Genomic DNA, 11,565 nt, shown 5'->3' on the forward strand with positions numbered 1-11,565 from the left:
AGAGAGAGAGAGAGAGAGGGAGGGAGGGAGGGAGGGAGGGTCTCAACCAAAGGGCATTTAAAACATTGTCAAGGTCAAAGCAAATCCGAGATTAATACAAAGTCAAAGCAAACCTTGTCAAGGCCAAAGCAAAACCTCGACAAGGTCAACGTAAATCCAAAGGGCATATAAGTTCCAAAAATATCAAATAAGTCATAAATTAATGAGATAAAAATTCGTGTGCTACTCATCGATGATTCAACAATTTGATCGAATTAATACAATCAATAAGCACAAAACCCGATGGACACCAAAATCTCTAATTGCTTGTCTGATAAAGCAAATCAAGAAAGCAACACAAGTGAATTACTCACCAAGGATGCCTGAGATCCAAATAGATGGATTAACATAATGGTTTGTAGATTTATACATCCACCTTTTATTATAAGAGAACTTATAAGATAGACACTCGTTGATTATTACATTAGACAACAAAGGACAGACATATTAAGTAATGTTATTACAAATATCAAAACTTTTTCAGGCACTAACATGGATCACGCCATAATGCTACATAGGAGAAAAAATGAGGCTGCTTATGAAACCCACAGCTTGACAAGTAAATAGGAAGAGAGATCGTCGTTACTTATATAGTCTGTCACCGTGCTTCATCTTCGAGGTTGCGGAACTCAACAGTGAGGTCATCATACAGTTTCTGGAATTTTGCGATAAGAGCTTCCTCACCTTCTGCAGGATCTTCAAATTTCTGGGACCTAAAAAAAGCAGACAACGAGATGGATTATTGCTATGGAAAACATGGCTAATAAAGGATGGATTAATACACTCGTGTCATAAACAAGAGTAATCCTGCTTACACTAGTCGGTAGAAGAGTTGGCCCAAGCGATGCTTAATGACACTGTATGTTATCTTCTGGCCATCAGGACCTGCTCCTCTCTCTACAGCCTGAAAATTGCACAATTATAATAAAATTAAACTTTATGAAATATTTACTACAATGGAAGCAGTTCTACCACCATGTTTACGGACAGGACAATTTTTGTGTAATGCATGAAGATAATTAGATCATTCAATGAGATCATTATTGATTCTTTGCTATGGCACAATTCTTTGGAGAGCAAGATCAACCTAGTGATACCAAAAAAACCCATCCTATGATTACCTGATTGGCCAATGTATTGAAATGGATGATGTTACGCATCATCCAAACTGATTTGTAAAATGGGCAGAATTTATCATATCTGTATTCAACAAAGGAGATCAATAAGCGGCAACTCTGTAAAGAATAGGGAGCTAAATATAATGCTAGCGGCAAAACTTATCATAAAGAAGAGGCAGAACTCACGGAGTAAAAGCATTCTGCGCAAGATAATCTTCTCTCAGAAGCTTTGCTGTCTCCAGGGTAATTTTGTCTGTTTCAGCCAATGCATCTTTACCAACAAGCTACAGAATTTTGAGGGATAAATTTGGATCAAAGGCGGATATGTAAGAATTGACTTTCCAGTAGTAGTTTAAAGTTAATGCAGATATCATTTAAAATCAATCGGATAAGGTATATGAAACCCAACATAGTAAAAAAAAGAAATGCCGTAAATAATTCTAGCACAGATAAAACTGGAAGCTGATACTAAAACTAATTCATAATTTTAAGATATATAAAAAACAGAATGAATTGCAGGAACTAAAACCATAATAATCCCAGGTGAGGAAAATAGTAAACCTGCACAATTTCGTTTAGGTCATCTTCTCTCTGTAATACTTCACGAGCTTTAGTTCTTATGTCAATAAAATCTGGATCAAATTTCTCATAGAAAGATTCCAAAGCCTGAAATAAAAACCAATGGAGGAACTTAATTTATATTAGCCAAGAGAATAAACTACCTGTGATAAAAATGAATAATAATCAAAAGGTAGTATTAGAATCCTAAATGTAACACTTACAGAAATATTCTGTAGTTCAAAACTTCTAAGAGCAAGACAAATTGTAGTTATCAATAATGTCCAACAATCTAAGATAACTGGAGTGAATATCCAAAACTTGCAGGCAGTTCCAAAGTAATGCATTACTTTTACTTAATCATTGCTATCAAATTAAACAAAAGGTGCATGACATAGATATTTTTAGTGTATGTCCCTGAATATGTGAGTGCATGATTGTCTAACCAACAAGGTGAAAAAACCAAGCTTATCTTATCTTGCATGATAAACATGATGGTGAAAGAGATGAAGGGCACAAGACCTTTGAGTACTTGGAATAAGATATAAGCCAATTAACTGATGGGAAATGCTTCCTTTGAGCAAGCTTCTTATCCAGTCCCCAGAAGACCTGCAATGCATTCACAAAAGGTTGAAGAGCACAAGATCCAGGAATACTTTGACCTGCTGAAAACTAACCAATGCTTCATTACCTGAACAATACCAAGGGTTGCAGAAGTAACTGGATCTGAAAAATCACCACCTGGAGGAGAAACAGCGCCAACGATTGTGACACTACCTGATCGGTCTGGCGCACCGAGACATTTCACTTTACCAGCTCGCTCATAGAAAGATGCTAGACGTGCTGCCAGATATGCAGGATAACCACTATCTGCTGGCATTTCAGCCTGAGAAAGAGGTGATGTTTACCACAAGGAACAAAACCAGTTGGGCTATAAATTAAAAGAAAAAAAAAACATCATGTGTACATATTTATGTAAAAGTATAAATAACAGGGGAGACATGAAAAGGACAAATACCAGACGCCCAGAGATTTCACGCAAGGCCTCTGCCCAGCGAGAGGTGGAATCAGCCATCATGCTAACATTGTAGCCCATATCTCGGAAATATTCAGCTATAGTGATGCCTGAGAAATAAATATAGCTGAAAATTAGTAGTCACAGTTTGCATCAATAAAGCGCTTGATAAAGCAGAATACAAACAATATTATCTATAAATACACTCCTGGATAACTATTGTTTCACCCAAAAAAAAAAAGAGAGAAAAAAAGGATTGACACAGGATGCCATAACAGCAACCAACATATAGCGGCTTAAGCTCCAGCCTCTGCTAGTCCTTATTTCTTTAAAGCATTACTTGGAAGTTTGTGAAAGAAAGGATAAGAAAGAAATATTTGTCCATAACTAAAAGATGATTACATTGGGATCAAGATTGTCATATTTTATTTGACTTTCCTTTCATTTACAAGCACAACATATAAAAGGTAAGGGTAGCATTACTTGTAGTTTGTTTCCTTTCATTTTCATGTCTAACATCTGAAACAGCAACAGCAGAAGAAAAATCTAAATTTAAGATAGGCACCAAAAGATGAAAGCAGATTACAAAATACCTTGCACAAGGATAATTTTGTGATTTACACAAAACTTGAAGTAGAACAGTGATCATTATGCACAAGGATTATTTTTGTTGAAAATGGTCAGACAACTTTTCAACCTATATATCATCTTCTTATCAAGTGTGCTAACACTCTATGCCTAATGTTATGTATAAGATTTACGATATTCAATAAGTGTAAAATGTAAATAAAAAAGATAATATAAAGTTTATCACTAACATAAAAAATATCAGTCCCCAGCATTAGAAATCTTTCTAAACATCAGTCTTCCAAATAAGATAAACTCTTGGACATAACAGAATAGCCAAAGAAGAAATATATGTGTACATATCCGAACTCTTAATAGTCCTAATGACATAAATAACAACAAAAAGTTTTAACAGTCCAAAAATAAATAGAAAGATTTTTGTTGGTGCCTTTACCACAGTTATATCAGCTTAGGAAAAATATTTTAATATGAAAAGATAATTTGTTATAAGTTGAAGAGCAGTAGAGTGTCAGGCTTCCATTGACTAGCTCTCTCTCATGATAGGGCATTAAGGTCTTGTGTTTTCTTGATTGTCACTAGTTTGCCGTTTCTATTCAACAAATACCTGTATATATGGAGGCCTCACGAGCAGCCACCGGCATATTGGAAGTGTTTGCTACAAGTGTTGTCCTCTTCATCACAGATTCTTCACGACCATCCGGCAATGTCATTGTTAGTTGTGGGAAATCCATTAGAACCTGAGGTGTTGGTTAATATTTAACAACCAATAGAACAAGAAAAGACAAACCAATGAAATGCAGAAACAAACCTCAGCCATTTCATTTCCTCTCTCTCCACATCCCACATAAACCACTGTGTCAGAATTAGAGTACTGGATGCATTGACAAAGGGTAAGTTTAAGATCACCAATAAAAAAAAGAAAGAAATATCTTCTGAAATATTTACCTTCGAGAGTGCCTGACTGATAACTGTTTTTCCACAACCAAAAGCTCCAGGTATCGCACAAGTGCCTCCAAGAACCGAAGGGAAGAGAGCATCAAGTACACGCTGAACAGCAGTTGCAGAATTCAGAACAAAGTACAATCATCATAAAGTATATCTTACAGAATCTATGAGAAAAACCAAATCGCTAAAGAAGGATAATGGTTCATTGCTTATTGCAATTTTACCTGCCCAGTTAAGAGTGGTGTATCAGCTGCAACTTTTGCTGCAACAGGCCTTGGTGTACGCACTGGCCATGTCTGCATAAAATAAATCAGAATTCTAGCAGCAATTGAGAATGTCAGACAATGGATGCCATACTGTAAAATAATTGGAAAAAACAGACAACCACAAACCTGGAGCATAGTGATCTGCTTTTTAACACCTTGAAACTCCAGCTCAAGTACTGTATCCTGTGAATATAGTGGAAGTAAAAGACAAAAGAGTAAAGTTAGGAGAAGAACATCATAATCAGCTTGCCTAAATGAATATGAAAGGAAATGGTCACAGACCTTCAGATTGTATTGACCAGCAGGGGCAATGTAACTAATTTTTCCCATGGAACCTGGAGGAATAGCAACATGATGCTGCATCAATGTGTTCTCGAAGACAGTCTGCATGTTTAATAATGAAATGAGAATCTTGGACAAGAGTCAATACACTGATTTTCAAAAGAGAATAAATTTCAAGAAATGTCAAGGTTGTTGAACTTACTGCAAATAGATCTCCACCAGTAAGAAGATCTCCTACAGCTGGAGGAAGTACAAAAAAAGTCATAAAACTTTTTAAAAATGTAGAGAAGGCAACAATTCAATGACTTGATAAAAAATGCATAAGAGGCTATTTAAACTCATGCTATATGCAATTAGCAGGATTACCTAACTTCTTAGGATCAAATTCCCACAATATATCTTTGTCCAGTGCAGGAACAGAAACACCACGAGGTATATAGACATCACCAGACTTGATGGCAATAGTTTTCAGAGGACGCTGTAGGAAGAACATGGAATATGCTATCAGGAAAGTATAATTAGCCGATTCAAGGAATGGAACTTTTGCATATATTTACCTAAAAACAATCCTGACAATTTGTATACATGGTAGAAGCAAGAAGTTGTGATCATTTTGTAGTCAAGTTAGATGGTGCAAGCCACATGTTTCCATCTAGGCAGCTAACGGCATGAATAACATCGACTATACATCATGTAAAGCAGTAAAGTACATGCCAGCGACCAAATTCAATTATTGATGTTTCAAGCAGACCTGAATGCCATCAAAAATGTTGCCCAAAATTCCAGGTCCTAGTTCCACTGAGAGAGGCTGCACAGAAAGTTTGAATTCATGATGATTCAGATGGGACTGTAATGAAACTGTACTGGTTATGAGTATTTAAGGTCTCTAATATTACCTTTCGAGTTCGCAAAACAGGATCATTGACCATCAAACCAGCAGTTTCTTCATAGACTGAGATTCAAAAGTGATAAGAAATAGTTTCATAAATCCAAAGTTAATATGCAAGATCTAAAGTGACTGGCGACAGAAAGCAGTATAACATGACAAAAATTCATATAATACTATTATAGTAGACAAGAATTGTCCAGTCCTGTACCCTGAATGGTAGCTGAATCACCCTCCAAACGGATAATTTCACCAATAAGCTTATCATGACCAACACGAACCAGTTCATACATAGCAGCACCTCCCATTCCATCGGCCACAACAACGGGTCCAGAAACCTGAAAATTTGAAGGCAAGAGAAAGGTCAAAGTGTTGCATTAAGACTAATTTCTTCTTAAATATCATCTTGCAGCAAAAAAAGAAAGTGCATTTCTGAGTGGACATCATAATCAAGGCTATCCGATATCAGACAAAAACCATATTTTTCCAAATTACATAATAACCAAGAAAATACAATATTATGATAATAAGTTTTAATAAAATATTCTAAAAAGGTGGCTTAGTTGATGAGGCTGATACCAATGCAAGGTGTATTAGTGGAATCTTTTGTACAATATAGTTAAATGTATCAATGTGCTGGCCAGGTCTGATAGCTAAAGGACCTTATTAAGATTTAAATCCATATATAGTTTTGGCACAGCAGGGTCCACACCACAAAACCTGAAGTATAACCAATCTAGTCAAGGACCTAAGCAAACCTTCAACTAATAAATTGTGCAGGTCATCAGGCTGGCCCTCCCCGATTGACAACAATTAAAGGCCTCCTTTGGGTCAGATTGTTTGGGGCCTTTGGGCAATACCACTGTAAAAAATAAATCAACTAAAATCTGGAGCTTTGGATATTAGAGCAAAAGTCACAAAGCAAGTAAATGGATGTCTTCTTCAACTTACCCATACAAAATTACAATGGCATCGACATCTCTAAGTGTGTGAAAGATATACAATGATCAAGCACGACAAAAAAATCAAAAAATCAAAAAATAAGTTTGACATCAAATGTACCAAAATGGGGAAGATAGTCCAGACAAGACCACTGTAGAATTGCAAACAATTATAATCCAACGATGCAGTTCTTCCACTTAGACTGCTAAAACTATTTTCACTGCCAGATCACAGAAGGAAAAAAACCCAGAAGAAAAAACAACATGATCAAGTTCTTCCTAATTTTAACTCAATGTGAATCTGAAGAGTAAATATTCATTCCGTTCCCTTATCTTTTAGGAGTAACACAGCTAGATATAATTATCTGAAGAATTGGCCATTGGAACAGAGAGTGCAAGAAACTCTTTGATAGGTGCAAATCCGCAAGAGGAAAGGACTAATTTTCATTAATAACCTGGGGGACTAGATTCTCTTGGATGCATTTGATAGGATCTTTCTGTTGAATAGGTGAAGCCATTTGCTAATCAAAAACATCAAAATTTGAACCCACTAGAATATTTCAATAATTGAACAGGAATGCCACGTTATCTATAAAGAACAAATTAGTTGTCCAATACAGTTGGAACAGCAGTTCGGTACAGAATTACAATCATCTCCAGATAAGTTCTACTTGAGCGAAGAACTAAAGGGAAAAGAAAAAGGAAAAGGGGCCATTTCTTTAAATTGTGATCTAAACATGGATTGAAGATAAATCATCACAGGGGAACATGGTCCACTGGAATATCCCAGGGGTCTATAACAACTTCATCAAGAACGCACTTAAACTTGGATTAACGCGTCAAAATCATTTACCCAATGCTCAGCTCATCTCTACCGAACTTCATCTTCGTTACTTAGCACAATTTTAATTCACTTTCTTTGTCAGAACACATCTTCTCAATTTTTACGCTCACTTCCAATCATGCCAATAACACACCGATGAATCGGCAGGACCATGAAGAAAAAGCCTAATCAGCACTTAATACACAGAATATCTGATCAACAATAGAAACCGATCCACAACAAGATATAGCGAACTTAAAGCTCCGGCGAAAAACATGAAGCACCTTACGGACGTATCCGTACTCGCTCTCCTTCTCCGAATCCTCGAACGTCGTGAGGCGATCGCCGTAGGCCATCTTCGCGGGTGAAGACCAAAAGCGGAGGCAAACACCTGATCCAACCGAAAACCTTCGATCGGACAACAAATCTCGAGCGGCAGCAACGCAACCGGAAAGCGATCCCTCGGGTTTTTGGATCGATCCGAGAGACGATGAGACCCGTAGGTCGCAAGCAGAGAGAGAGAGAGAGAGAGAGAGAGAGAGAGAGAGAGAGAGGAGGGGATTCGGCAGCAGACTGAACCCTTCTCTCACGACGTGCCACGAATATAGCGCGCAGGTTGATTTTTGTACACGTCGCTAACGGTGTGGTGTCATCGACTGCTTTAAGGGGACAGATCCTCTCCACCGTAGTTTTTACATCATCCTCTTGTTCTCGCATCTTTCCCGTCCATTTGTAAAAGTTCCGTCTGAAAACCGTTCGATCCGAATGTCATACGCACGCTGTCGGGGGAGAATCCTTATCACTTGGAGAAATGTGGGCATTGCCAACTTCACGTGATCTGTTGTGCCTCTGGCTGTGTTGTGACAGACAGCCAACAGCTGAGACGGTTATCGTGGCTGCGAAGAGGACAACGGTACCGGACAATAATCAAGCATGAGAACGCATCACCGTCCGTCCACGTCCCACGTGAATCACGCGGCGATGGATCCGTCCGACACCACATCATGTGCGACGTGACAAAATTTGAGGATCTTGTCCAATCCTCAGGAGGCATATCGACCATCTCATGATCCCTATCGTTCATCTCGGCCGCTTATTGTTATCATTCGTCACCCGTCACGTGCCACATCCAACGTAGATGGAGGATGAGAACCAATGGACGGCAATGATGTGAAATTTCAGTCCTCTATACAAAGTGAACTGTAGAGGATCCCATCCAATGTTAGATCCTGCTCCCAGACCAGGGGAGGTTGCAGTTGACCTGGCTCGGATTAGGCGAGGACCAACAGGAACGGGTCGGGTTGTTTTGGATGTTGGATTTATCCGACCCGTTTAAGTCGGTTATAGTAAACCCCTAAATTAGGCTTAAGATTGACTCATTTAACAAAGAATTACTCTAGTTTTGGACACGTTATGTGTTTGGATAATAACATGTTATATTTTTCCGAGTATTAAGTCCACCTAAACCGTGTAAAGTGGATAATTATGAAACTTGATTATTCGTCCCAGTGTACTACGTATTGCATTAACATTTGACAAATAGTAAATTAGGCTAATTACATATATCCTTATAGTTAGACTTTTTTTATATCTTGAACTTTATATTTAAAAATTTTAAATTAAAATCTTTATAATTATAAAAGTAAAATATTTAACATTATTTATCTAACATTCACTTTATCGATAGAAAATATAATACATGTTGATTGACACAAAGATAATGAGCTAGAAGATAATTTTAGTGGTGATAGTCGACGATAGTGCCATGGCTAACTGTTGTGGTGGTGATCAACGATAATGATATAATGGTTGGCCTTATTGTTAGAGCTAGCCCCAGGATATTTACCAAAGGATAATTTTGGCAACACAACAAAGACAATAAAGCGGAAAGAATAAAGCGACAAGAACAAACAAAACACCAGAACACCAGATATACGTGGTTCGGTCAATTGACTTTGACCTACATCCACGGAAGAAAGAGGAGCAAATTACTATTATAAAAGAGGGACACTTACAAATGCCTTAGGAAATGTTCCTAGGCCATAAAACACCTTTAGCTTCCTAAACAAGAAGACTTCAAACCATAAGCAGGTTTTCTTGTGATGCCTGCTGTACTTCTTGTGGTGTCTGTGGTACTTCTCGTGGTGTGTCTAACATCAAAGCTCAGGCCCTTATTTATAGTTCCAAGACGAGACAACAAGTCTGATTTTCCCGATGTGGGACTATGGGACTTGCCAAACTAACAAATCTCCACCTTGGCATGTCCCAACAAAACTTGCTCCACCTTCTTCACAAAAGCCCCAACGGGCAATCACCAACAATGAACACCAACCAAGTCCAAGCACTGCTTGAACTTGTAAACCGGAAGAGGCTTCGTAAACATATCAGTTGGATTGTCCTTCGTATAAATTTTCTGAACAAGGACCTTTCCCTCAGCAATCAACCACTTAGCGGAATTATCAAAAGAAACTGCATCTGAGTAGGAAGTAGGCTCACCAACTTCACTTGTCTCTTCTGCAACAGAGAAAGCATATGCAACCAAATTTGCATATCTTTGTGGTGGTCGAATATCTCTCTGTGGTCTATCCTTGGCTATGGAATATTGCTCTTCCTCTGGATCATCTGTGTCAGTAGACTCGGGACCACCTACTGGCATTCTTTGAGTAGAAGAGTTCGACTTAAAGGAATCTGAACTCCCAATCTCAAGCTCCACCTGCTTCTGTGCACTATCATTTGTACAACTAGTAGATTCCTCTTTAGAAGATAGCATAGATAATTCATCAAAAGTAACATCTCTATTGATTATAAATTTTGGGGATTTGGGATCAGGACACCATAATCTGTATCCTTTCACCCCAGAAACATACCCAAGGAAAATACACTTTTTAGCCCGAGGCTCTAATTTTCCTTCATTTACATGCATGTATGCTGGGCACCCAAAAATTTTAAAATCAGAATAATCAGTAAGAGTACCTGACCAAACTTCCTCTGGAGTTTTAAAGTTAAGTGCTGCAGAAGGAGCGCGGTTGACAACGTAACAGGTCATATTAATCGCCTCTGCCCAAAAGTCTTTTGTCAACCCTGCATTTGAGATCATACACCTCGCTCTCTCCAAGAGTATTCTATTCATACGTTCAGCCACACCATTTTGCTGAGGTGTCATCCTAACAGTGCGATGCCGAACGATTCCTTCATTTTTGCAGAATTCTTCAAAGTCACCTTCACAAAATTCCATGTCATTATCTATTCGAAGCCGCTTAATCTGTTTACATGTTTGCTTCTCAATCAAAGCCTTCCATTGTTTAAAGGTTAGAAAAACATCATTTTTATGCTTCAGAAAATAAACCCAAACTTTCCTGGAATAATCATCAATGAAAGTCAACATATACCTGGTACCACCCTTAGACTGAACTTGAGCTGGACCCCAAAGGTCTGAATGAATATAGTCAAAAGTACCTTTCGTTTTGTGAATTGCCGGAGAATTGAAGCTGACTCTTTTCTGCTTTCCAAAAATGCAGTGTTCACAAAAGTCCAGTGGCCCAGTACTCTGTCCGCAAAGTAGACCTCTTTTGCTCAATATGCTCAAACCTTTCTCGCTCATATGACCCAAACGCATATGCCATAATTTGGTGATGTCAGAATCAGACAATGATGATGACGAAACTACAACTGAACCTGTGATAGTAGTTCCCTGCAGAATATACAAGCTACCAGACCTACAAGCTTTCATAACAATAAGGGCATTTCTAGAAACTTTCATAACTCCACCTTCAGCTGTGTATTTATACCCAAGGGCCTCTAGGGTGCCTAAAGAGATGAGATTCTTTTTCAAATCAGGAACATGTCTAACATTAGTGAGCGTCCTCATAATACCATCATGCATTTTAATTCGGATTGTTCCTCTACCAACAACATCACATGCGGCATTATTGCCTATCAAAACAATTCCACCATTACAAGATTCATATGTGGAAAACAAATCCCTATTGGGACACATGTGATAAGAACAACCTGAATCTAAAATCCATTCATTTTTAGACTTTGTCCTGTCATCAGTAGCAAAGAAAATATTTCCAAAATTCTCATCAGATGCTACACTAGCTT

At 38.0% G+C, this 11,565-nt stretch overlaps 1 protein-coding gene across 2 annotated transcripts; it reads right to left on the reverse strand.

Annotated features, from left to right (window-relative positions):
* Positions 1 to 382: 382 nt before the first annotated feature.
* LOC103998735 (V-type proton ATPase catalytic subunit A) lies at positions 383 to 8,048 on the reverse strand. 2 transcript variants are annotated; one of them, XM_009420296.3, is made up of 20 exons: positions 7,746 to 8,048; positions 5,909 to 6,035; positions 5,708 to 5,763; positions 5,563 to 5,619; positions 5,178 to 5,289; positions 5,014 to 5,051; positions 4,812 to 4,913; positions 4,656 to 4,712; positions 4,488 to 4,559; positions 4,264 to 4,365; positions 4,127 to 4,189; positions 3,923 to 4,055; positions 2,734 to 2,840; positions 2,407 to 2,601; positions 2,238 to 2,324; positions 1,719 to 1,823; positions 1,344 to 1,441; positions 1,161 to 1,239; positions 855 to 943; positions 383 to 752 (listed from the first exon to the last, which is right to left on the reverse strand). In XM_009420296.3, the coding sequence occupies exons 1-20, from the start codon at positions 7,815 to 7,817 to the stop codon at positions 638 to 640; spliced, it is 1,866 nt and encodes a 621-aa protein (XP_009418571.2). In that variant the 5' UTR covers positions 7,818 to 8,048; the 3' UTR covers positions 383 to 637. The 2 variants fall into 2 exon arrangements, with proteins under 2 accessions (XP_009418571.2, XP_018686566.2); XM_018831021.2 differs by lacking the exons at positions 5,563 to 5,619; positions 5,708 to 5,763; positions 5,909 to 6,035; positions 7,746 to 8,048 and adding an exon at positions 5,369 to 5,507 and having other exon boundaries at positions 434 to 752; positions 5,178 to 5,312.
* Positions 8,049 to 11,565: the final 3,517 nt, after the last annotated feature.

The sequence above is a fragment of the Musa acuminata genome, chromosome BXJ3-9 (assembly GCF_036884655.1).
Source record: "Musa acuminata AAA Group cultivar baxijiao chromosome BXJ3-9, Cavendish_Baxijiao_AAA, whole genome shotgun sequence".
In the NCBI taxonomy this organism is placed as follows: domain Eukaryota; kingdom Viridiplantae; phylum Streptophyta; class Magnoliopsida; order Zingiberales; family Musaceae; genus Musa; species Musa acuminata.

Coding starts and splice junctions, on each gene's coding strand:
- LOC103998735 (XM_009420296.3), bottom strand. CDS start 7,817: ATGGCCTACGGCGATCGCCTCACGACGTTCGAGGATTCGGAGAAGGAG. Junction 5,052..5,177: donor ATTTGATCCTAAGAAGTTAG/GTAATCCTGCTA, acceptor TACTTCCTCCAG/CTGTAGGAGATCTTCTTACT. Junction 1,240..1,343: donor GCGCAGAATGCTTTTACTCC/GTGAGTTCTGCC, acceptor TGTTGAATACAG/ATATGATAAATTCTGCCCAT.